The following is a 27,481-nucleotide window of genomic DNA, read 5'->3' on the forward strand; positions in this document are numbered from 1 at the left end:
TTAAGGAGTTTACCACATCAGTGACTGGCTTCATTATAAGTAAATTGATGATGTAGTCCCGACAGTACATACATATCCTAATTAGAAGCCATGGATTACAGGCAACATCTGCACTGTGCTAAAGGCTAGAGCTGCAACTTTCAAGGAGCGGGACACAAATCCGGACAGGATTATTATTATTATTATTTTTTTTAAATCGATTGAATCTTACTACACCAGCTCTGACGCTCGTCGGATGTGGCAGGCCTTGCAAACTATTACGGATTACAAACGGAAACCCAGCCGCGAGCTGCCTAGTGATGCGAGCCTACCAGATGAGCTAAATGCCTTCGATGCTAGCTTCGAGGCCGGCAACATGGAACCATGCATGAGAGCACCAGCTGTTCCGGACGACTGTGTGATCACGCTCGCTGTAGCCGATGTGAGTAAGACTTTAAACAGGTTAACATTCACAAGGCTGCAGGGCAGATTACCAGGATGCGTACTCAGAGCATGTGCTGACCAGCTAGCAAGTGTCTTGACTGACATTTTCAACCTCTCCCTGACCCAGTCTGTAATATCAAAGTTTCAAGCAGACCACCATAGTCCCCATCCTCAAGAACGCCAAGGTAACCGGTCTAAATTATTATCACATTGTACCGCTCACATCTGTAACCATGAAATGCTTTGAAAGGCTGGTCATGGCTCACATTAACACAATCATCCCAGACACCATGGACCCACTCCAGTTTGCAAAACGCCCCAACAGATCAACAGATGACGAAATCTCTATTGCACTCCACACTGCCCTTTCCCCCCTTGACAAAAGGAATACCTATGTGAGAATGCTGTTCATTGACTACAGCTCAGCGTTCAAGACCATAGTGCCCTCCAAGCTCGTCACTAAGCTAAGGACCCTGGGATTGAACACATCCCTCTGCAATTGGATACTGGACTTCCTAACGGGCCGCCCCCAGGTAGTGAAGGTAGTCAACAACACATCCCTCACGCTGACCCTCAACACGGGGGCCCCTCACGGGTGCGTTCTGAGCCCCTTCCTGTACTCCCTCTTCAGCCATGACTGCGTCGCCACACATGACTCCAACGCCATCATTGACTTTGCTGATGACAACGTTGGTAGGCCTGATCACCGACAAAGATGAGACAGTCTACAGGGTGGAGGTCAAAGACCTGGCAGTGTGGTGCCAGGTCAACAACCTCTCCCTCAAACGTCAGCAAGACAAAGAAGCTGATCGTGGGTTACAGGAAACGAAGTGCCGAGCATGCCCCCATTAACATCGACAGGGCTGTAGAGGTAGACGATCGAGTGCTTCAAGTTACTCGGTGTCCACATCACTAAGGACCTATCATAGTCCAAACACACCAACATAGTCATGAAGAGGGCACGACAAAACCTCTTCCCCCTCAAGAGGCTGAAAAGATATGGCATGGGACCTCAGATCCTCAAAAGCTTCTACAGCTGCATCATTGAGAGCATATTGACCGGCAGCATCACCAGTTGGTATGGCAACTGCTCGAAATCTGACCGCACGGCGCTACAGAGGGTAGTGCGTACAGCTCAGTACATCACTGGGGCCGATGGTTCTCCCTACCATCCAGGACATCTATACCAGGCGGTGTCAGAGGGAGGCCCTAAAAATTGTCAAAGACTCCAGCGACCCAAGTCACAGTCTATTTTCTCTGCAACCGCACGGCAAGCAGTACCGGAGCAACAAGTCTAGGACCAAATAGGCACCTTAACAGCTTCTATCCTAAAGTCATAAGACTGCTGAACAGTTAATTAAACGTCTACTCAAACGTTCTGCTTATCACCCCCTAGCTACATGTAAACTCAGCAAAAAAAGAAACGTCCTCTCACTGTCAACTGCGATAATTTTCCGCAAACTTAACATGTGTAAATATTTGTATGAACATATCAAGATTCAACAACTGAGACAAACTGAACAGGTTCCACAGACATGTGACTAACAGAAATGGAATACTGTGTCCCTGAACAAAGGGGGGGGGGGGGTCAAAATCAAAAGTAACAGTCAGTATCTGGTGTGGCCACCAGCTGCATTGAGTACTGCAGTGCATCTCCTCCTAGACTGTACCAGATTTGCCAGTTCATGCTGTGAGATGTTACTCCACTCTTCCACCAAGGCACCTGCAAGTTCCCGGACATTTCTGGGGGGAATGGCCCTAGCCCTCACCCTCCGATCCAACAGGTCCCAGACGTGCTCAATGGGATTGAGATCCGGGCTCTTCGCTGGCCATGGCAGAACACTGACATTCCTGTCTTGCAGGAAATCACGCACAGAACGAGCAGTATGGCTGGTGGCATTGTCATGCTGGAGGGTCATGTCAGGATGAGCCTGCAAGAAGGGTACCACATGAGGGAAGAGAATGTCTTCCCTGTAACGCACAGCGTTGAGATTGCCTGCAATGACGACAAGCTCAGTCCGATGATGCTGTGACACACCACCCCAGACCATGACGGACCCTCCAACTCCAAATCAATCCCGCTCCTGAGTACAGGCCTCGGCGTAACGCTCATTCCTTCGACGATAATCGTGAATCCGACCATCACCCCTGGTGAGACAAAACCGCGACTCGTCAATGAAGAGCACTTTTTGCCAGTTCTGTCTGGTCCAGCGACGGTGGGCTTGTGCCCATAGGCGACGTTGTAGCCTGTGATGTCTGGTGAGGAACTGCCTTACAACAGGGCTACAAGCCCTTAGTCCAGCCTCTCTCAGCCTATTGTGGACAGTCTGAGCAATGATGGAGGGATTGTGCATTACTGGTGTAAGTCGGGCAGTTGTTGTTGCCATCCTGTACCTGTCCCGCAGGTGTGATGTTTGGATGTACCGATCCTGTGCATGTGTTGTTACGCGTGGTCTGCCACTGCGAGGACGATCAGCTGTCCGTCCTGTCTCCCTATAGCGCTGTCTTAGGCGTCTCACAGTACGGACATTGCAATTTATTTCCCTGGCCACATCTCCGTCCTCATGCCTCCTTGCAGCATGCCTAAGGCACGTTCACGCAGATGAGCAGGGACCCTGGGCATCTTTCTTTTGGTGTTTTTCAGAGTCAGTAGAAAGGCCTCTTTAGTGTCCTAAGTTTTCATAACTGTGACCTAAATTGCCTACCGTCTGTAAGCTGTTAGTGTCTTAACGACCGTTCCACAGGTGCATGTTCATTAATTGTTTATGGTTCATTGAACAAGCATGGGAAACAGTGTTTAAACCCTTTACAATGAAGATCTGTGAAGTTATTTGGATTTTTACGAATTATCTTTGAAAGACATGGTCCTGAAAAAGGTCAGTTTCTTTTGTGCTGAGTTTACGTAGTACTTCAATCAATCACCTTACCAAACCTAAATGTACATACCTCAACCAATCACCCCAACTACCTCGTACCTCAGTAAACTGACTTGGTAGCGTTACTCCTTGAATATAGCCTGCATACAGTGCATTCGGAAAGTATTCAGACCCCTTGACCTTTTCAACATTTTGTTACGTTCAAGCGTTATTCTGAAATGGATCAAATAAAAACATGTCCTCAATCTACACACAATACCCCATAATAACAAAGCAAATGGTACGAATAAAAAACAGATACCTTATTTACATAAGTATTCAGACCTTTTGCTATGAGACTCAAAAATGAGCTCAGGTGCATCCTGTTTCCATTGATCATCATTGAGATATTTCTACAACTTGATTGAAGTCCACCTGTGGTAAATTCAATTGATTGGACATGATTTGGAAAGGCACACACCTGTCTATATAAGGTCCCACAGTTGACAGCGCATGTCAGATGAAAAACCAAGCCATGAGGTCGAAGGAATTGTCCATAGAGCTCCAAAACAGGATTGCATCAAGGCACCGATCTGGGGAAGAGTACCAAAACATTTTTTCAGCGTTGAAGGTCCCCAAGAACTCAATCATTCTTAAATGGAAGAAGTTTGGAACCACCAAGACTCTTCCTAGAGCTGGCCGCTTGAGAGAATCTGCAGAGAAGAATGGGAGAAACTCCCCAAATACAGGTGTGCCAAGCTTGTAACGTTATACCCAAGAAGGCTCAAGGCTGTAATCGCTGCCAAAGGTGCTTCAACAAAGAGTGAGTAAAGGGTCTGATATTTCCGTTTTCTTATTTGTAATACATTTAAAAAAACTTCTAAATACCTGTGTTTACTTAGTCATTATTGGGGTATTGTGCGTAGATTGATGAGGATTATTATTATTTTTATAATCCATTTTAGAATAAGGCTGTAACTTAACAAGATGTGGAAAACATCAAGGGGTCTGAATACTTTCCAAATGCACTGTATAGCCTCATTGTTATTGTGTTACTATTTCATTTTGTTACCATTTTATTTGTATCTATTTGTTAATTTTCTTACTTTATAACTGCATTGTTAGGAAAGGGCTTGTAAGTCTACACTTGTTGTATTTGGCGCATGTGAAAAACACAGATTTGTTTTAATTGAGTTATCTCCCAGATTGGAAAGATGTGTTGTTATTTTGTAGAAAGAAATGACTTCACAATTTAAATTACTAAGCCTATATGATCAGGACTATTTTCTAAGTACGAGACCATTAAAATCTTTAAACGGTCTTCGAGATTAAAGTTTTATTTACAGTTTTACTGCAAGATATGAATTGCCACAATGTTTGTTCTTCAAATTATGTATTTTATTCAAACAGAAAAATTAAGTAAATAACACATACTATCTTGAAAACATTAACTATAATTTAAGGGCTTCATTGCCAAAATCCTGAAGTATCCCTTTATCTACTTCCCCAGAGTAAGATTAAATTGTGTATACCATTTTTATGCCTTAGCATAAAAGTAAGTTACCAATTTGAAGGAAGTTGCTATCTAGCATTGCCGCAATTGCTAACTAACATTAGCGCAATGACTGGAAGTCTATGGTAACAGCTAGCATGCTAGTAGATATCATCGACTTCCAGTCATTGGGCTAATGCTAGTTAGTATTGGCTCCCGAAACTACCTCCAACTTCCTTCATACTTGATACAAAGACAATCAGAATTCATCTCTCTGGTGAAGTAGATAAAAGGCTTCATTGACAAATACCCAGTGTCCCTTTAAATTGAAAAAAGAAAAGGGTTATCAGTCTTAAGTATTTTACAAAGCCTAAATCAATGTAAATTTATGAAATCAAATTCTATTGGTAAGATATCCATATTTAGCAGGTGTTATTGCGGGTGAAGCGAGATGCTTGTGTTCCTAACTCCAACAGGGCATTCGTATCTAAAGAATTCACAACAATACACACAAATCTAAAAGTAAAAGAATGGAATTAAGAAATAGTGCCTTCGGAAAGTATTCAGACCCATTGAGTTTCACATTTTGTTATGTTACAGCCTTTTTCTAAAATGGATTAAATAAAACAATTTCCTCAGCAATCTTCACACAATACCCCATAATGACAAAGCGAAAACAGATTTTTGGAAATGTATTAAAAACAGCAATAACTTATTTACATAGGTATTCAGACCCTTTGCCATGAGACTCGAAATACAGCTCAGGTGCATCCTGTTTCCATTGATCATCCTTGAGATGTTTCTACAATTTGAATGGAGTCCACCCGTGGTGAATTAAATTGACATGATTTGGAAAGGCACACACCTGTCTATATAAGGTCCCACAGTTGGCAGTACATGTCAGAGCAAAAACCAAGCCATGAGGTTGAAGGAATTGTCCGGAGAGCTCCGAGACAGGATTGCGTTGAGGCACAGATCTGGGGAAAGGTACCAAAACATTCCTGCAGCATTGGATGTCCCCAAGAACACAGTGGCCTCCATCATTCTTAAATGAAAGACGTTTGGAACCACCAATACTCTTCCTAGAGCTGGCTGCCCGGCCAAACTGAGCAATCGGGGGAGAAGGGCCTTGGTCAGATAGGTGACCAAGAACCCAATGGTCACTCAGACAGAGCTCTAGAGCTCCTCTGTGGAGATGGGAGAACCTTCCAGAAGGACAACCATCTCTGCAGCACTTCACCAATTAGGGCTTTATGGTAGAGTGGCCAAATGGAAGCCACTCCTCTCATATTTCCAGTCACCTTCGCATGGATAAATGCAGTTGTTCGTGGTTTCGGTTTTGCGCAAATGCTGCAATCTATCCATGGTTTCTGGTTTGGGTAAGTTTTAATAGTCACAGTGGGAACAACATCCCCTATAAACTTTCTGATGAACTCAGTCACCGTGTCTGTGTATACGTCAATGTTATTCTCAGAGGAAACCTGGAACATATCCCAGTCCATGTGATCAAAACAATCTTGAAGCGTGGATTCCGATATGTCAGACCAGCGTTGAATAGACCTTAGCACGGCTACTTGCTGTTTCTGCCTATAGGAAGGGAGGAGCAAAATGGAGTTGTGATCTGATTTGGCATCTCGAAAGGGGGAGTAGCAGTGGTCCAGTGTTTTTCCAGAGCGAGTACTATAGTCAATGTGTTGACAGAACTTTGGTAGCGTTTTCCTGAAATTTGCTTTATTAAAATCCCCAGCTACAATAAATGCGACCTGAGGATGTGGATTCCAGTTTGCATGAAGTCCAGTGTAGTTATTTGAGGGACGTCATGGTATCGGCTTGAGGGAGAAGTATACACGGCTGTGACTATAACCAAAGATTCTGCCCCTGAACAAGGCCGTTAACCCACTGTTCCTAGGCCGTCATTGAAAATAATATTTTTTTCTTAACTGACTTGCCTAGTTATATAAATGTATTTTTTTTTTTTATAAATAATAATAATAATAATAAATATATATAATGTCGACCGTAATTGTATTAAGGTTATATATATATATATATATATATATAAAACCTTAATACAATTACGGTCGACATTTGATTGTGAGGTATTCTAGGTCGGGTGAACAAAAGGACTTGAGTTTCTGTATGTTATCACAATCACACCATGAGTAGTTAATCATGAAACATACACTACCGCCTTTCTTCTTCCCGGAGAGTTCTTTATTCCTCTCTGCATGATGTACTGTGAACCCAGCTGGCTGTATGGACGGGGACAGTATATCCCGAGGGAGCCATGACTCCATGAAACAGAGTATGTTACAGTCCCTGATATCTCTCTGGAAGGAGATCCTCGCCCTGAGCTCGTCTTCTTTATTGTCCAGAGACTGAACATTAGCGAGTAATATACTCAGAAGCGGTGGAAGGTGTGCATGCCTCCTGAGTCGGACTAGAAGTCCACTCCGAATACCTCTTCTCCCCCGGTGGTATCTTGGAGCAGGCTCTGGGATAAGTTCAATTGCCTTGGGGGGTACGAACAAAGGATCCAATTTGGTGGTCGTAATGCAGGTAAGTTACCGCCGCACTGATATCCAAAAGTTATTTCCGTAAGAAATAACAATACACTGCAAAGTTGCTTAGGAGCTAGAAGCAGAGCTCGCCCATATCTCAGAAACCCACTGCAGCCCTCATCCTTCACATGCAACATCCGTTCAGTTAAAGGTCCCCAAAGCACACACATTCCTGGGTTGCTCCTTTTTTCAGTTTGCTGCAGCTAGCGACTGGAACGAGCTGCAACAAAACACTCAAACTGGAGAGATTTATCTCCATCTCTTCATTCAAAGACTCAATCATGGACACTCTTACTGACAGTTGTGGCTGCTTAGCGTGATATATTGTTGACTCTACCTTCTTGCCTTTGTGTTGTTGTCTGTGCCTAATAATGTTTGTACCATGTTTTGTGCTGCTGCCATCTTGTGTTGCTACCATGTTGTTGTCATGTGGTGTTGCTATAGACCATGTCATGTGTTGCTGCCATGCTATGTTGTTGTCTTAGGTCTCTCTTTATGTAGTGGTGTCTCTTGTCGTGATCCGTGTTTGGTCCTATATTTTATTTTTAACCCCAGCCCACATCCCCGTAGGAGGCCTTTCGCCTTTTGGTACGCCATCATTGTAAATAAGAATTAGTTATTAACTGTCTTGCCTAGTTAAATAAAAGGTTAAATAAAAAAAATATATATAAAAAAAGAGATGCCATGTCTGTCGGCGCCTTCTTGGGTAGGGCCCTATAAAATCCATTAAAATATGCCTGAGTCCGGGTTTATTTTTCCAGGTTTTCGCTCTCAAAAATCACTTCTTTATAGAAAAACAACAAATGTTATCTTTTAAGTCCACAACCATGCTTAAACCACATAAGGAGACCACTTTTGATGTCTGGGAAAAATCTGAGAAATATATATTTTTGAGTGTAGTTACCATTAATTCAAGTGCGCACATAGCTAGAGGCTGTTGTTTAGCAGTGTTTTTGTAGCGGTAGAGTTCGCTAAACAAATACCCACTGGATTAAATTAAATTAAATGAATGAAAAACAAATCATGATATAATGCTGCCAGGTAAGGATAGGCTACTTTGCAGTAAAAATGTAATTGAGAAAGTTTTTGGGAAAGCCTTTCCAACTTCCAGAAGACTATTTGCATTAGCATCATCACTAACAGCTACACAAAGCGGTAGACGACTGTGCCGTACATACAGAGACAGAGGCATTCTCATTGCCTCTTCAGAAAGTAGCAGGTAACATGAACCAATGATGCATTCTGTTCATGACTTACAATAAACATGTATACATTTCCTATACATTTAGTTGATTCCCTACTACGGTCAATGTGTTTTTTTTTTATATTGTTGAATTCCGTTTCAATGCTTGGATTGCGCAAGGGCCCTAATTATCGTATTTGGACCCGAATGAGGCTCTCCACTACCCATTGTTCCTGCAGTGATGATTCACCATCTTCATCTAATGTTTTCATAATTTATTCGCAGATAATTTCCAAAAAGCCTACCAGTAGCCTATGCAAATGAACGTCTCTCTCACCGATACGAGTCGGCAGGCTACACTGACTAACGAGATGATAGTCACTCACAGACATGCAAACCTCAGCATGGCGGCGGCACCCCAATAGATCGCTAGAAGATGCATATCGTTCATTCTAGCGGGAAAGGGTGCGACGGGACTAGCGATTTGAAACTTTGAGTTAGTTAATATAAAGTGGAAAAAGTAGCCGGCTCAAAATGAGTCTGTAACCGTCTGATTAGCCGACGGCTGGCGCTAATGGAAAACACTGCACCATTGATGCATAGTGGACTGACTACACCCCAAAAGTACTGAGAAACATAACGCAAGCCATGTGTTGTCTGTGGCGTGTCTCCTACCTTACTACCGATGATGGATCGGACCTCATCGTCAGGGGAGGTGGGTGTGCCAGAGATATCAGGGTTACTGTTGCTAAGGCTACGGGAGCGGTTGAGGTTTAGGCTGGCAGGTCGCTGGGCGGACCTGGCCATGGTGGCATAGTGGACTGAACCACCCAGACCTGGACCTAAGACAAACGCACACATGGAAGAGAAGAAAAGAGTAGTTATCGCTCCACAATAAATGTAATGGCTCTTACAATTTAATTGATTTTAATATCATTTAATAGAAGTAAAAAGAGGTAAAACAAAAAAAATAAAGCTGAGGTACCTGGTGAGGGGGAGTTGGGGTCCATGTTGGGCAGGCGGAAGACGTAGTATATGTAAGAGGAGAGCAGGCTGTTTCTGCCGTGCATGTCCTGACTAGTGTCCAAGTACTTATGGAGCCGGTTCACTATGGACGCCATCACCTCGAACGACGCCTGGCCCAGGTTCACTACACATACAGACATGGACAACACATTTAGGACCAGAAAGTACAGTGGTTTTATTCAATGCCAGTTCAGTGGCAGCACAAATAAATAAGTTCAAAGGCACATGTTTCAGGTTTGTTCTTAAAATATGTGCACTTTGAATATTTGTGTCATTTATGATCTTCCTATTATTGTTAATCATTTGGAAGGTTAGATGACCGACGGAATATAATTATTTAAATGAAGTCATTGAAAGGCTACAGTTCCTATGAGCCTGGATGCGGTACCCATCTGTCCTGATATGACGGGCGGCCGCACCACGAGCAGCACCAGCTTGTCCAATAGGAGGTGGAGGAAGCGGACGATGGGCTCCAGCTGGGAGGAGTTTAGCGCGGCGATGCTGGACTTTAACTCCTCCTCCAGGTTGTTCTCCATGATGCGCATGTCTCCTATCCGCACAGGGAACATGTGGTCCAGGGCATGGACCAATGCAAAAAACTTATCCAGGTACTGGTCCTGATGGCGGGAGGGATGGAAGGAGGGAGGGAAAGAAAGAAAGAGAGAGAGATGGGGGGGATGGGAGAAGTCAGTAACAAAGAAAACCTGGCTTTGATAAAATAAATATGCGAGACTCCACCGCACAATAGAAGTGCTCGAACTGTGTGCTCTGTGGTAAGAGCAACAGACTAGAGGTCGACCGATTATGATTTTTCAACGCCGATACCGATTATTGGAGGAACAAAAAAAAGCGGATACCGATTAAAAATCGGCCGATTTTTATATATATTTGTAATAATGACATTTACAACAATACTGAATGAACACTTATTTTAACTTAAAATACATAAATAAACTCAATTTAGTCTCAAATAAATAAATGGAACATTTTCAATTTGGTTTAAATAATGCAACACAGTGTTGGAGAAGAATCTAAAAGTGTGTGCCATGTAAAAAAGCCAACGTTGAAGTTTCTTGCTCAGAACATATGAAAGCTGGTGGTTCCTTTTAACATGAGTCTTCAATAATCCCAGGTAAGAAGTTTTAGGTTGTAGTTATTATAGGAATTATAGGACTATTTCTCTCTATACCATTTGTATTTCATATACCTTTTGACTATTGGATGTTCTTATAGGCACTATAGTATTGCCAGCCTAATCTTGGGAGTTGATAGGCTTGAAGTCATAAACAGCGCTGTGTTTCAAGCATTGCGAAGAGCTGCTGGCAAATGCAGGAAAGTGCTGTTTGAATGAATGCTTACGAGCCTGCTGCACTTAATTATAATATAATAAACACACATAAATATGAGCCTTAGGTCATTAATATGGTCAAATCCAGAAACTATCATTTAGAAAACAAAACATTTATTCTTTCAGTGAAATACAGAACCGTTCTGTATTTTATCGAACAGGTGGCAACCCTAAGTCTAAATATTGCTGTTACATTGCACAACCTTCAATGTTATGTCATAATTACGTAAAATTCTGGCAAATGAATTACGGTCTTTGTTAGGAAGAAATGGTCTTCACACAGTTCGCAACGAGCCAGGCGGCCCAAACTGCTGCATATACCCTGACTCTGCTTGCACTGAACACAAGAGAAGTGACACAATTTCCCTTGTTAATATTGCCTGCTAACGTGAATTTCTTTTAACTAAATATGCAGGTTTAAAAAAATACTTGTGTATTGATTTTAAGAAAGGCATTGATGGTTAGGTACATTGGTGCAACGATTGTGCTTTTTTCGCGAATGCGCTTTTGTTAAACCATCACCCGTTTGGCGAAGTAGGCTGTGATTCAATGATAAATGAACAGTTAAACTAGTAATATCATCAACCATGTGTAGTTAACTAGTGACTATGTTGATTGATTGTTTTTCATAAGACAAGTTTAATGCTAGCTAGCAACTTACCTTGGCTCCTTGCTGCACTCGTGTAACAGGTAGTCAGCCTGCCACGCAGTCTCCTCGTGGATTGCAATGTAATTGGCCATAATCGGTGTCCCAAAAAATGCTGATTACCGATTGTTATGAAATCTTGAAAATCGTCCATGACGATTAAATCGGTCGACCTCTACTACAGACTACAGTAGGGTAATGCAGTGAGCAGAGCTACCTCTCCACACTACAGCCAACAGAACAGAGCGATGGAGTGGGCTGCACTAAATAACACCAGTGAAGTTCAACCAGTAAAGAACTGAGGAAGGGACACATTACGCTCACCTCTCCTCCTCCTTCCACTACCCATGTTGTGGTATTTTATCTATCTATCAGTCTCAGAGTCTGACACAGATATATGCTATACATGTATACCAGGTAGTGAATGGAAAGTGTAGGGGGTCCTTTGTATGAAATACCTGGGTCGTGTTCAGTTGAGGCACACTGTAACAAAACGTTTTGCAACAGAAAATGTTGGTTGTGGTAGGCTATACCTGTGTGTGGACAGTGGAAACGGATGTCACTTCAACGTTAAAAACACCTCTGTGGTTATCCACCCATTTCATCCCAGGTAGAGGAACATCGGGGGAGAGAACAGAGTAGGACTGAGGAGGTTTCTCCAGAGACACAGGCAGACAGAAGTTTCCTGTACGCAGACGACCGTTCTGCAGCATAGGAATCCACTAAGGAGTGAAAAACAGATGATTAGGGCCTGATAACAAAAGGCATGTGTGTGTGCTTGTGTACCTGTGTGTGTGACATGCCCGTGCATATATGTGCAGTAGTTACCGTGTATCCCACGGGGGTCTCCAGAGGGGTGTTCTGTTTCTGCTGGCAGCTAACGTGGTAGAAGGTGAACAGGATGTGGTGGTGGTCAGTCAGAGAAGCCGGCAGCTTGATCTTCACCTCATCATGGAAGTCTGGGGACCTGGGGGAAACACAACAACCATTACACACAGAGTTGAATTAAAATGGTTGGTTAGGGCTTTATAAGAAATAAACGTCTGGGAAAGACTGGGGTCGTATAGGAATAGCCATCTAAAAAGGAGTATAGAGAAGTCAGGGAATCTGAGAAGCACAACAACCATTACAGAGTCATGGTCAGTTAGGGCTGTAAAAGGAATAAGGGCTGTAAAAGGAATAAGCATCTAAATGTTACGGTTGGTTAGGGCAGAGGTTTATAGGAATAAACAACACACTAAAGACTGAAAAGAAAGAAGCAAGGGGTTAATAGCTATAGAATAAACATCTAAATTAGTACAGAGCAAGCCTTTTTCTCATGGAGAAGATAAAATAGATTGTGGATAAAAGGGTAAAAACATCCTTTGGAGTGAAGGAGCCTGAGCAACCTATTCCCCTAAGGGAAAATATAACATTATTGGACAGGCCGAGAGAATTAAACCCCAAACATCCAAAGTGCAAAAGGTGAAACCTTTCAAAATCTGTGGTAACTTTTTTTTAAACTATGTTAATCCTTAACACTAGAAAAGCCGAAGGCGTCATATGGACGCAAAACAAATGTACATGTTTTATTACTCTGCCATTTTTAAATTCATGTCCCCCATGTCCTTGACTTTTCCTAAATAAATCTAATACACATTGTCAACATCTTAATATCACAAACAGAATGTGTTATAAGCAGTTAAGAGGACATGTCATTCCCCCTCCCCTTTCATTGATGACCGAACAGCAAGTGTTGACTAGTTTATCAAAGGTGTTGAGCTGAGTGAATGAAGTCAATCTCCTATATCCCTTTGCCATTCATAAATCACACAACGTAGTTAGAGTGGCAAGAAAAAGTTTGTGAACCCTTTGGAATTACCTGGATTTCTGCATAAACTGGACATCAAAATTGATCTGATCTTCATCTAAGTCACAGCAATAGAGAAATGTAGTGTGCTTAAACTAATAGCATACAAATTATTGTATTTGTCTTGTCTATATTGAATACATCATTTAAACATTCACAGTGTAGGTTGGAAAAAGTATGTGAACCCCTAGGCCAGTGGTCACCAAACGGCGACTTGTCAATCTCCAAGGATTTTGTAGTCATTCGCCAAACATTTCTGTAAAAAACCAAACGATAAAGCTTTGTTTTCCAAAAAAAAAAAAAAGTGTCTGGCTGTTGATGGTAGGTGCAGCAAATTCAACTGCCCTACGCGCCGGGTAGGCAAACTGTTGCCGTTTCATGTGTCTGAAGGTACAAACTGGGCCTTCCCGGTGGGCCCAGAGAGGAAATCAAGTACACTATAAGCCTACCGCTGACCAATCAGATTGCTCAGATAACCGAGTCTGCAGTAACATAGCAGGCATGAAAGAAAGCTACGGCAAAATTGATGCTGTGAGATTTCAAAACGTTCAAAACCATGACTGGAGAGAGACCGTCAACGAATACACCAAAGAGCTGCTGTTTTTATGAGGGAGTTCATGTTTAAGTTCTTACTCAGCACTGTCAACACTTTTATAAGTCATAAAATGAGTGTTCAGATTTCCACTCAGCGCTACAACAAGCAGTGCAGCAGTAATGACTGAGTAGGAAAGTGTATATATAGGCTTGCGCTGTTATTATTAGCAGTTTGGGTCTTTTTTAACATCAAGGAATATTTCACTTTCTCTGTTCATAGGAGTAACAACATGAATTTGTGCATGAGGCAGAAATAATGCGGTGCGACTCGAGTTTCGCCATCAGCTGGAAGACGGTGTCTCTTTGGTCAGTGTCAGTGGAGGAAAGGGAGAGCCGAGGGACGTTGAGAGACGGACCCTCAGTCTGCTGCTCTCTCCCTCCACTGAGACTGACCATCAGATGCATGCACCATCAGCCCAGTAAAAATAAAAAGCTAATTATTTAAATGTGTGCTCACTCAGCTCTTCCTCACAAGTAATTCAACAATGGATCTATTACCGGTGTGATCATATAGCCTACCTCAAATGTTTGAAATATAATTAAAGAAAATGTCCTGAACAACAATGCATTCATTGGCAGGTAAATTCAAGCAAAGCCAGTATGCGGTGATAATGTATTGGGCCTATAGCTTACTGCACAAAACCTCACTGCTACAGTACTGTTTTTAACTGGTTAATGTTGCATAGGCTTACATTTTTTAAGTCATGTTAATAAACAAATCAGAGCTGTAGATCTCGCGGCATGCATTTTGACTCAGAAAGTGATCTTGACTCAGAAAAGGTTGGTGACCACTTGAGGTTGGCTAATGACTTCCCCAAAAGCTAATTGGAGTCAGGAGTCAGCTAACCTGGAGTCCAATCATTGAGACGAGATCGGAGATGTTGGTTAGAGCTGCCTTGCCGTATAAAAAACACTCACAAAATTGGAGTTTGCTATTCACAAGAAGCATTGTCTGACGTGAACCATGCCTTGAATAAAAGAGATCTCAGAAGACCTAAAATTAAGAATTGTTGATTTGCATAAAGCTGGAAAGGGTTACAAAAGTATCTCTAAAAGCCTTGATGTTAATCAGTACACAGTAAGACAAATTGTCTATAAATTGAGAAAGTTCAGCAGTGGCCATCCTGCAAAGATGACTGCAAGAGCACAGCGCAGAAGAATCCTAGAGTTTCAGCTAAAGACTTAGCATGTTCCAGAGACTTCTCTAACATCTCTTGACGAGTCTACGATACGTAAAACACTAAACAAGAATGGTGTTCATGGGAGGACACCACGGAAGAAGACACTGCTGTCCAAAAAAAACATTGCTGCACATCTGAAGTTTTCAAAAGTGCACCTGGATGTTCCACAGCACTACTGGCAAAATATTCTGTGGACAGATGAAACTACAGTTGAGTTATTTGGAAGGAACACACAACACTATGTGTGGAGAAAAAAAAAGGCACAGCACACCAACATCAAAACTCATCCCAACTGTAAAGTATGGTGGAGGGAACATCATGGTTTTGGGGCTGCTTTGCTGCGTCAGGGCCTGGGTAGCGTACTATCGTCGACAGAAAAATGAATTCCCAAGTTTATCAAGACATTTTGCAGGAGAATGTTAGGCTATCTGTCCACCAATTGAAGCTCAACAGAAGTTGGGTGATGCAACAGGACAATGACCCAAAACACAGAAGTAAATCGACAGAATGGCTTCAACAGAAGAAAATAAGCCTTCTGGAGTGGCCCAGTCAGAGTCCTGACCTCAACCCGATTGAGATGCTGTGGCATGACCTCAAGAGAGCAGTTCACACCAGACATCCCAAGAATATTGCTGAACTAAAACAGTTTTGTAAAGAGGCAAAATTCCTCCTGACCGTTTTGCAGGTCTGATCTGCAACTACAGAAAATGTTTGGTTGAGGTTACTGCTGCCAAAGGAGGGTCAACCAGTTATTAAATCCAAGGGTCCACCCTGCACTGTGAATGTTTACACGGTGCGTTCAATAAAGACATGAAAACGTATAATTGTTTGTGTTATTAGTTTAAGCAGACTGTTTGTCTATTGTTGTGACTTAGATGAATATCAGAAAATGTTATGACCAATTCATGCAGAAATCCAGGTAATTCCAAAGGATTCACATACTTTTTGTTGCCACTGTATATGTCCATGGTATCGTACTGGGACAAGTAAACCAAAGATCTTGTTTGTATATTCCTAGAATATAAAAATGGCGGGACTTGGCAGTGAATGACTCGTCAGTGTAGCCTACCAAATCGCATTGTTGAGTGCGGTTCATTTGGCTCCTTAACTTGCACACTGGTAGGCTTTTTGGCGATTATTTGCAGATACATTATGAAAACGTTCAATGAAGTGCAACAATAGGTAGTGGCGAGAGAGCCTCATTCTGGTCTAAATATGAGAATGATACTTAATTTCAGTAAAATCAGAATGATATAATACTTAAGACTGATATAACCCTTTTATTTTTAAAACATCACTTTGTTTATTTTTCAAGATAATATGCCCTTTTTAGTAAATTTTTCTGATGAAATAAAATACATAATTTGAAGAACAAACATTGTGGCAATTCATATATCTTGCAGTAAAACTGAAAATGAGACTTCAAGGTTTAATGTTCTCCACTTAGAAAATAGTCCTGATCATATAAACCTAGGCCTCGACGATATCGAAAGAACAAACAATACAATGAATTTTCAGTAAATTAACATTTTAAAATTGTAAAGTCATGTCTTTCTACACAATACCACAACTCATTTTACCAATCTGGGCAGTAGCCTTGATAAAATATTCAATCATTTTGCTGCGTATTTTGGGTGGAATCAAGGCATTAGAATGTACCAGAGGCCACGAAAATAGAGCTTGTTCTGTAAAAAAAATATTTTACCTGCGATGTGTAACTGTATAATCCCCCCAATCACTACTAAGCATGACCATGTCCCAGATAAATCTCTACATTAAATAATGTAAAATCAGGATAAAATAAGACCGTCAGATCATACAGAGGGGGAAGACCTGAGTACATCTGACAGAGTAACCCTCAATGGGGTTACAGATTGAGCCTTCAGCTAACCCATTATAACCTATACACTTTTTGGGAGGCTCAATTTCAGCCTCTTCAGAAAATCACATTCAAGACAATGTGTGACCGACCGGCTCGAGCTTATGTAGCAAAATTTGAAATTCTTTTTTTTTTTTTTACATTGGATAAAACTACAGACTTAGAGCTAGAAACATTGTATTTTATACACTGCAGTTGAGGAACAATGGGAAAGTAATTATTTGAAAGTTGATAAACCTGTAACCTCACTTTTGCGAAAATGGCCCTTCAATGTTTTGGTACACCTACTGCAGAGCTCTTCTTTGTCTACTCATATTCAGCATCGTTCACACCCTCTTAAGCCCTAACCCCACCCATCTCTTTAAGGATTCACATGTGACGCCATGTACTAAACAATCAAAGATGTCAATACTAAAGGCTGGTTTATACTACGGATGTGTTCGTAAATTCAATCTGGAGTGCCAGAGTGCGCTCTGGGCATTCGTAAACTCATAACTTTCTCAGATTGTCCGTTCGAAAACTTCGAGGAGTAGGCCGAGGAGTAGGGTTGATCCGAGCGTTCTGACCTAACAGCAGCAGTCAAGCACCCAAACTATCTGGCTAACGTTGGCTTGCTACTTCCAGACACAAACCTGATAGAACAGCTCACTCTGACCATTTTACTCGTCCTTGCAGAGCTGGTTAGGCTGTTTTCATATTATCCAGAGCGTTGGTGACCGTAACTGTGCTGCTGGCAAAAATGTTATTACGTTTATTTGCCAACGTTTACTGACACCGGCCATATTCAAAAGGTGTTGAGCGTTCTTAAATGTGTCAGTTATTCTGTGCTCTGGCACACACACGAGAGTGGTCTGAAATCAGAGTAGATAGCCAGAGCAAATTTACCAGCAACGTCTATCGACGGTTGTCGTAGTGACATCATGAACATTCCACTGAAATGGTTACTTGCATAGTGGAGACTTTTGTTTAAAAATGTAGCTAGCTAAACAATGAAACATAATCCCAACTCATAACGTTACTACCCTGCATGAATCTGGTTCAATGTTAGCTTGCTAATATAAATTTGCTAATAATTCTAAAAACCTGTTTATGCTTTGTCATTATGGGGTATTGTGTGTAGATTGATTAAATACATTTTTTCCTCATCAATTTTAAAATAAGGCAGGAATGTCACAAAATGTGGAAAAAGTCAAGGGGTCTGAATAGACTGTCCATGGATGGACGCTTCTCCTTCTGTCACGGATGCCATGGTTGCCCTTAGTTTGAAGATGTAATCCGGAGACAGGTGTTTTATACAACAGCCTTCGATGTGTTCAATTTTCAAATCCCTCAATATTTGCAATCAAACGCTATAATTTTCTCCATCTCCCTAGCTATCATACTCTAATCCCACCGGAGAGCAACACCTTTGCTTTTTGCAGTTCTACTACGAGATATCGTTCAAAAATACTGCGTTAGAAAGGATTACCTACACATACTGACCAGCTCATGTTATAGACAGAAGCGTGTTACATGGCAGACCAATCCAAAATCATCTCTCGACATGTCCAGACCAACCATTATCTCAGCCAATCATGGCTAGCGGGAAGGTCCCTGTCTTTTTCGGTGGCTAAACCAACGAGGAAAATCAACATCAAATTTTATTGGTCACATACACATGGTTAGGAGATGTTATTGCGAGTGTAGCGAAATGCTTATGCTTCTAGATCCGACAGTGCAGCAGTATCTAACAGGTAATATCTAACAATTCCACAACAAAACCTAATACACACAAACTAGTGAAGGAATGGGATGAGAATATTTAACCTTAAATAAATGGATGAGCAGTGACAGAGTGGCTAAGATGCAATAGATAGTGAAGGATACAGTGTACAGTATATACATATGAGATGAGTAATGCGAGATATGTACACATTCTTAAAGTGGCATTAAAGTGACTAGTGTTCCATTTATTAAAGTGGTTTCCTGAAACGAGTCTCATATAAGCTTGCTAGCGAATTCAATATTATTCTCTTCTTATTGGTGTCCTTTAGTAGTGGTTTCTTTGCAGCAATTCGACCATGACGGCCTGATTCACACAGTCTCCTCTGGACAGTTGAGATACTGTCTGTTACTTGAACTCTGTGAAGCTTTTATTTGGACTGCAATTTCTGAGGTTGGTAATTATAATGAACTTATCCTCTGCAGCAGAGGGAACTCTGGGTCTTCCTTTCCTGTGGCCGTCCTCATGAGCCAGTTTCATCATAGCACTGGTTGGTTGATGGTTTTTGCGACTGCACTTGAAGAAACTTTTAAACAATTTTCCAGATTGACTGACCATGTCTTACAGCAGCCTTTCTTAAAGTACGGGTCGCGACCCGGGCCTGTTAATGGTGGGTCGCGACTTGTCAGAGTAAATTTATAATTATTTAATGAATTACTGGAATTTATTTGGCCAAGTGCATCTGCGGGCTCTGCTCAGTTTAGCAGCTGAGGGAGAGCGATGCCTGTGTGCTTCGTGGTTTACAGGATCTTTTTTCTGCAGTTTTCTTGAAGATCACTCCGCGACACACGATGCAGCACTGTCGTTCAGCAACAGATGATTCGCTGTGAGCCACTGACTTGTCATTCCCACTCGCCATCACTAACCGCTGTCGTCAAATGGACTCATGCTAGCCACAAGTTCTGACTGAGCTCAAATTGTCATGAAACGCATATACAGCGCTGAGTTTCTCGCTCTTTCATACAAACTTATAACGAGGAGTGCCCACAATGCGTTTTGTGCAGGGAAGTGCTTAGTAGTGCTTCGACAATGGAAAAGTCAGTCAGCTAGCAAGGCATTGTTGTCATTTTAAAACAGGTGGTGATAAGCAGAAATAAGGGAGTACTTACTAACTCATAGTAGTAGATGTGAGTTTATCTTTCTAACAATCCCCTGGCCTTGTACACAAATAATCGCTAACATTAGCCAAAGCAAGCTAACATCCCTTAGTAACAGTACAGATGAAGATGAAAAATGATCAGGCCTACTGTACATCTTACTGTTGAAAACTAGTCTAGGTTGGAACTGTTGCTGTTAAAATACAAGTAATACTTTTTACTCTGAACTGGAATGAACTGATTGAAGCAAGATGCTTTTGAGGCAAACACTCACACAGTTCTGGGTTGCTCATCTACAGAAGGAAGGGGTCTCCTGCCTGACTGAGAAAGCAGTAGATGTTCTGATCCAGTTTGGCACCACATACCTCAGTGTTCTCAACTCTGACATACTTAAAAAACAAGTACAGAAACAGTTTCAAGGCTGAGCATGACCTCAGTGTTGTACTGTCAATAATGGAGCCCAGAATCAGCTTCTTCCAGTTCAGAATAAAAATATGTATTGTATTTTAACAGCGACAGTTCCAACCCAGACTTTCTTTCAACAATAATTTATACAGTAAGATGTACAGTAGGCCTGATCATTTTTCATCTGTACTGTTACTTAGGGTTGCACTATCAAAAAGCCTGTGTGTGTGTTCTGTTATTCATCTGTGTGATCAATCAGTTTAGAATGAAAATGATTTATTGTATTTAACAGCAACAGTTACAACCTAGACAGATATGTGAGTGTTTTTAAATGGGTTTTATATTTATATGGATATTTCATTTAATTGTTATTTATTTTTGTCTATATTTCATTTGTTTTAGGCATAAGGGCAATGAAATGTACCGATATTTATGTATAGTTGCTTATTTTCCTAAGCTTGGGTCCCAGGAAAACACAGAATTTCTCATTTTGGTCCCAGGCTGAAAAAGTTTAAGAACCCCTGTCTTAAAGTAATGATGGACTGTCCTTTCTCTTTGCTTATTTGAGCTGTTCCTGGACTCAGTCTTTTACCAAATAGGGCTATGTTCTGTATACCACCCTTATCTTGTCACAACACAACTAAGTAATTCACAACACAACTAAGTAATTCAAATAACCAAATTCAACCTAGCTAATTTCCGATTTATACGAAATTGTTTGACTACAGAGGTAGCAAAACTGTACTTCAAATCTATGATACTCCCCCACTTAACATACTGCTTGACTAGTTAGGCCCAAGCTTGCTGTACAACATTAACACCTATTCAGTCTGTCTACAAACAGGCTCTCAAAGTGCTTGATAGGAAGCCCAATAGCCATCATCACTGTTACATCCTCAGAAATCATGAGCTCCTGAGTTGGGAAAATCTTGTGCAATACACCGACGCATGTCTTGTAGTCAAGATCCTAAATGGCCTGGCTCCCCCTCCACTCAGTATTTTTGTTAAACAGAAAACCCAAACATATGGCAGCAGATCCACAAGGTCTGCCATGAGAGGTGACTGTATAGTTCCCTTAAGGAAAAGCACCTTTAGTAAATCCGCTTTCTCTGTGAGAGCTTCCCATGTCTGGAATACACTGCCATCAGACACACACAACTGACATAACAGACATAACAGACATAACACTTTCACAAAAAGCATGAAGACATGGCTAAAGGTCAATCAGATTTGTGAACATAATCCCTAGCTATGTATTGCCGCTTTCCATGTTGTCTGTTGTCTGTAGCTTGTGAGGTGTGGAAACACTTTGTTGCATTTATGGATCTTGTCTTGTTGCTTTTTGTTCTATGTTGCTCTGTCTGTATGCTACGTCTTGCTTGTCCTATGATGCTCTGCGTGTGCTCACTGCTAAATGATTGTCTACATTGTAATTGTTTTTAGTAACCTGCCCAGGGACTGCGGTTGAAAATTAGCCGGCTGGCTAAAACCGGCACTTTTACTGAAACGTTGATTAATGTGCACTGTCCCTGTAAAAATAAAATAAACTCAAACTGATTGTCTCAAACGCATTAAGGAAAAAAATTCCACAAATTAACTTTTAACAAGGCACACCTGTTAACCTGTTAGGGCTATGGGGCAGTATTGACACGGCTGGATAAAAAACATACCCGATTTAATCTGGTTACTACTCCTGCCCAGTAACTAGAATATGCATATAATTATTGGCTTTGGATAGAAAACACTCCAAAGTTTCTAAAACTGTTTGAATGGTGTCTGTGAGTATAACAGAAATCAAATGGCAGGTCAAAACCTGAGAAGATTCTGTACAGATAGTACCCTGTCTGACCATTTCTTCCCCTTCTTGATTATCTCTATCCATTACAAAGGATCTCTGCTGTTACGTGACACTTCCTACGGCTCACATGGGCTCTCAGAAGGCAGCAAAAAGCTGAATCGTGGCTTTGCAGGCTCTGGCTGAAACAAAGTAGCGCGTTTGGGTAGTGGCTGGTTACAGTACTGTGAGACTCAGGCTCGTGCCCGCGTCGACCGAATGCTTTGTTTTCTTTCCTCTGTTTACCTAAACGGAGATTCCCGGTCGGAATATTATCGCTTTTTTACGAGAAAAATGGCATAAAAATGGATTTTAAACAGCGGTTGACATGCTTCGAAGTACGGTAATGGAATATTTAGATTTTTTTTGTCACGAATTGCGCCATGCTCGCGACCCTGATTTACCATTTCGGATAGTGTCTGGAACGCACGAACAAAACGCCGCTATTTGGATATAACGATGGATTATTTTGGACCAAACAAACATTTGTTATTGAAGTAGCAGTCCTGGGAGTGCATTCTGACGAAGACAACAAAGGGAATCAAACTTTTGTAATAGTAAATCTGATTTTGGTGAAGGCTAAACTTGCTGGGTGTCTAAATAGCTAGCCCGTGATGGCTGGGCTATGTACTTAGAATATTGCAAAATGTGCTTTCACCAAAAAGCTATTTTAAAATCGGACATATCGAGTGCATAGAGGAGTTCTGTATCTATAATTCTTAAAATAATTGTTATGCTTTTTGTGAACGTTTATCGTGAGTAATTTAGTAAATTGTTAGTAAATTCGCCGGAAGTTTGCGGGGGGTATGCTAGTTCTGAACGTCACATGCTAATGTGAAAAGCTGGTTTTTGATATAAATATGAACTTGATTGAACAAAACATGCATGTATTGTATAACAATGTCCTAGGGTTGTCATCTGATGAAGATCAAAGGTTAGTGCTGCATTTAGCTGTGGTTTGGGTTTTTGTGACATTATATGCTAGCTTGAAAAATGGGTGTCTGATTATTTCTGGCTGGGTACTCTGCTGACATAATCTAATGTTTTGCTTTCGTTGTAAAGCCTTTTTGAAATCGGACAGTGTGGTTAGATTAACGAGAGTCTTGTCTTTAAAATGCTGTAAAATAGTCATATGTTTGAGAAATTGAAGTAATAGTTTTTCTAAGGTATTTGAAAATCGCGCCACGGGATTCAACTGGCTGTTGCGTAGGTGGGATGAATTCGTCCCGCCTAGCCCAGAGAGGTTAATTGAAATGCATTCCAGGTGACTACCTCATGAAGCTGGTTGAGAGAATTCCAAGAGTGTGCAAAGCTGTCATCAAGGCAAAGGGTGGCTATCTGAAGAATCTCAAATATAAAATATATTTTGATTTGTTTAACACTTTTTTGGTTACTACATGATTCCATATGTGTTATTCATAGTTTTGACATCTTCACTATTATTCTACAATGTAGAAAATAGGAAAAATAAAGAAAAACCCTTGAATGAGTAGGTGTCCAAACTTTTGACTGGTACTGTGCATACTTCTTTTAACCTGTTAGGGCTAGGGGGCAGCATTTGCACGTCTGGATAAAAAAATTTACCCGATTTAATCTGGTTACTAATCCTACCCAGTAACTAGAATATGCATATACTTATTATATATGGATAGAAAACACTCTAAAGTTTCTAAAACTGTTTGAATGGTGTCTGTGAGTATAACAGAACTCATTTGGCAGGCAAAACCCTGAGACATTTTCTGACAGGAAGTGGATACCTGATGTGTTGTATTACCTTTAAACCTATCCCATTGAAAAACACAGGGGCTGAGGAATATTTTGGCACTTCCTATTGCTTCCACTAGATGTCACCAGCCTTTACAAAGTGTTTTGAGTCTTCTGGAGGGAGATCTGACCGAACAAGAGCCATGGAACGATGATGTCCCATTAGACACCTGACGCGCGAGTTCATGTTGGGTACCCTCGTTCCAATACGTTATAAAAGAGTATGCATTCGTCCACCTTGAATATTATTCATGTTCTGGTTAAAAAAGGCCCTAATGATTTATGCTATACAACGTTTGACATGTTTGAACGAACGTAAATATATTTTTTCCCCTCGTTCATGACGAGAAGTCCGGCTGGCTTAGATCATGTGCTAACAAGACGGAGATTTTTGGACATAAATGAGCTTTTTTGAACAAAACTACATTCGTTATGGACCTGTGATACCTGGAAGTGACATCTGATGAAGAGAATCAAAGGTAATGGATTATTTACATAGTATTTTCGATTTTAGATCTCCCCAACATCGCAACGCGTATTTTTCTGGGCGCAGTGCTCAGATTATTGCAAAGTGTGATTTCCCAGTAAGGTTATTTTTAAATCTGGCAAGTTGATTGCGTTCAAGAGATGTAAATCTATAATTCTTTAAATGACAATATAATATTTTACCAATGTTTTCTAATTTTAATTATTTAATTTGTGACGCTGACTTGACTGCCGGTTATTGGAGGGAAACGATTTCCTCAACATCAATGCCATAGTAAAATGCTGTTTTTGGATATAAATATGAACTTGATAGAACTAAAAATGCATGCATTGTCTAACATAATGTCCTAGGAGTGTCATCTGATGGAGATTGTAAAAGGTTAGTGCATCATTTTAGCTGGTTTTATGGTTTTGGTGACCCTGTCTTTGACTTGACAAAACATTACACACAACTCTTGTAAATGTACTGTCCTAACATACTCTAAATTTATGCTTTCGCCGTAAAACCTTTTTGAAATCGTAAAACGTGGTTAGATTAAGGAGATGTTTATCTTTCAAAGGGTGTAAAATAGTTGTATGTTTGAAAAATTTGAATTTTGACATTTATTTGGATTCAAATTTGCCGCTCTTGAAATGCACCTGCTGTTGATGGAGTGCACCACGGGTGGCACGCTAGCGTCCCACCTAGCCCATAGAGGTTAAGAAAGGGCCTAAGCACACTTCATACAAAATGGAAACATCAGTGAATTGTCAAAGCTGGATCGGAGTCCCTCACCTGTTATGATACACTACAGCAGTGTATGCTTCTTTGGCGTAGTCGGCACAGCTAGACTTGCCAAAAATCACCTGGGGAAGAGAGAGACAAGAAATAAACTTAGATGAAGAACAGCATACAGGGGTTGAATTACAGAGGAAGAGAGGCAACATACAGTGGACATTAGACTTATGTTTGTCTGCATGTGTTAAAATGATGTCTTTAGTAACAGAGCTCAAATATACTTGAACACCATTCAGTCTAGGATTGTGCAGCGGTACCTGGTAAAGCACCAAAATACACTAATAACTCTATGAGACATTCTCGTGGGAGGGTGAGCTAAGAGGAATTATTGTGGGTGGGTGGGCTAAGAAGCATTCTCGTGTGTGTGTGTGTGTGTGTGTGTGTGTGTGTGTGTGTCATTATTACCGGCATTGCGTTGTTGGGGTCCTCCCCGTTCATGAACTGCACTTTCACTGTGATGTTCCGGGCTGAGCCTTGACGGTTGGCAAAGTTCAGGCTGTGTGGGTTCACATACAGCAGGTTCCTAGAACACACACATATAGACACGCATTCCCATCGTGAAACCAAACCACCTTCCATCAAAACAGGAACACATGAACTCAACTGACATAGCAGCACTGTTGATACTGTATGTATCAACAGCTCTGAGTGAATTTCACAACATTGTCCCCTCTCCATTTTCCTTAGGACATTACATACCCCCTACATATAATGTACTGAATATAACACCTGTATAGTACTATCAATAGGTCAGTGACTGGAGTGACCAAGGCCATCAGGGTAGACCTCTGTGGCCACTGACTGGTGGAAAAGGGAGGCTGGTCCTGTCAATCACTCTGGATCCACGGCAACTAAATCCTCTGCTGGGCTGGATTGGGGGGGGGGGGCACGGGGGCAACATTTACCTTACTGCACCACTGCTGGGGGAAGGTGCAATAATGCCATGGCCAACTGTGCATGTTCGATACCGTCAAAGAGGTATAATGTTCATCATCGATGAAAGATATGTAAATTGGACAGTTATTTGACTTTTTTTTTTTTTAAATGTGTCTATAGGTCCAAAAGTTGATGTTTTAAAAAAGTCCTCCTCTCTTCTCCACAGGCAGTAAGCAGCGGGGCTTCAGTTAACACTAGAAAGGCAGAGAGTGTCATAATGACGCAAAACAATAAAAAAAAAATGTATTACTCTGCCATTTTTTAAGTCGTGGTATAAAGTATAATGGCAGTATTGCATTTGTGCTGATTTTCACTATTCACAAGCACACTTGGCACTTATACGGCTGTATAGGCTACTGATATTTTCTTGATTTGACCGGAGGTCTTGGTGGTTTGGGTATTTATATTTGTTTTGCTGTTATAAAAATAAAGCTTTTACTCTGTTCTAACATACATGATTTTTGTTTCAGAGTTGTAACAAAGGCACTCCACGAATAACTTTTATTTTACACTTGAAAGTGTGTTTTTAGTTTTTACATATAGCCGACAGTAACAAACAAATGAACATGTTACGTTATATCAAATAGTATTTTTTTGCAGTCTCACTTTATTTGGATAGTCCATCTGTATATACTATACAGATGGTTATACTATCAATATATAACCAACTGCTTGCTAAGTTTCGGTTAGATTTAGAATAAGGGTAAGGGTTAAGGTTAGGTTAAGGGTTCATTTACAGTTGGGATAAGTGTTGGGGTTAGGACAAAGGTTAGTAGATAGTTAGTTGAAATGTAACTGATAGTCCATCTGTAGATGCATTACAATCCAATCCAAATAAGGTGGTACCAATGTTTCGTATTGTAATGTTACCTAAGACCTTCATAAACACAACCAAACGTTTTTTTTTTTTTACAATAGCATATATTTAATCTATTTATTAGACTATTAGAATTTTGAAAAGACGTGTCATTGCCACGAAGGGCCAGGCTTTTCTAGTGCTAACAAGCTGGACACACGCTTTAGGGTTCCCAGGGTTACGACCCCAGAACGTCCGAGGCAGCCGCAGCGCAGTGGCCTGACCACATTGACGTAGATTCCGCCGCAGGGGAGGTCCCCCTAGGACCACAGCTGTGATGACAAATGGCTGAAACCGTGGGAATCCCTCATCCTTTCTCTCTCGGTTCATCTCCCTCACTCACGCTCTATCTATTTAATTTCCTCTCCCTTCGTTCCTCCCTCCCCGTCTAGTAGCTGGTCACGTGTGTCTCCGTGAAGGCGAAGAGCTGGATGATTTTTTTGATCTCCTTGATTGTTCTTTGAGGCACCCATGGTGATTTTAGAATTATGTAATTGCATTGCAATAAAAAGCCATTCTTACACAT

General features: G+C 41.2%; 1 protein-coding gene across 16 annotated transcripts in view; it reads right to left on the reverse strand.

Moving 5' to 3' along the window:
* Positions 1 to 27,481, reverse strand: part of LOC106584026 (dedicator of cytokinesis protein 7) — a 105,405-nt gene that overhangs the window by 34,965 nt on the left and 42,959 nt on the right. For all 16 annotated transcript variants that reach the window (XM_014168813.2, XM_014168812.2, XM_014168799.2 and 13 more), the window contains exons 14-20: positions 25,569 to 25,686; positions 25,161 to 25,231; positions 12,363 to 12,501; positions 12,068 to 12,256; positions 9,929 to 10,157; positions 9,500 to 9,664; positions 9,190 to 9,356 (exon numbers count right to left, since the gene is read on the reverse strand). In XM_014168813.2, the coding sequence (XP_014024288.2) occupies positions 9,190 to 9,356; positions 9,500 to 9,664; positions 9,929 to 10,157; positions 12,068 to 12,256; positions 12,363 to 12,501; positions 25,161 to 25,231; positions 25,569 to 25,686 (1,078 nt within the window). The remainder of the gene's footprint in view (positions 1 to 9,189; positions 9,357 to 9,499; positions 9,665 to 9,928; positions 10,158 to 12,067; positions 12,257 to 12,362; positions 12,502 to 25,160; positions 25,232 to 25,568; positions 25,687 to 27,481) is intronic.

The sequence above is a fragment of the Salmo salar genome, chromosome ssa23, assembly GCF_905237065.1.
Source record: "Salmo salar chromosome ssa23, Ssal_v3.1, whole genome shotgun sequence".
NCBI lineage: Eukaryota > Metazoa > Chordata > Actinopteri > Salmoniformes > Salmonidae > Salmo > Salmo salar.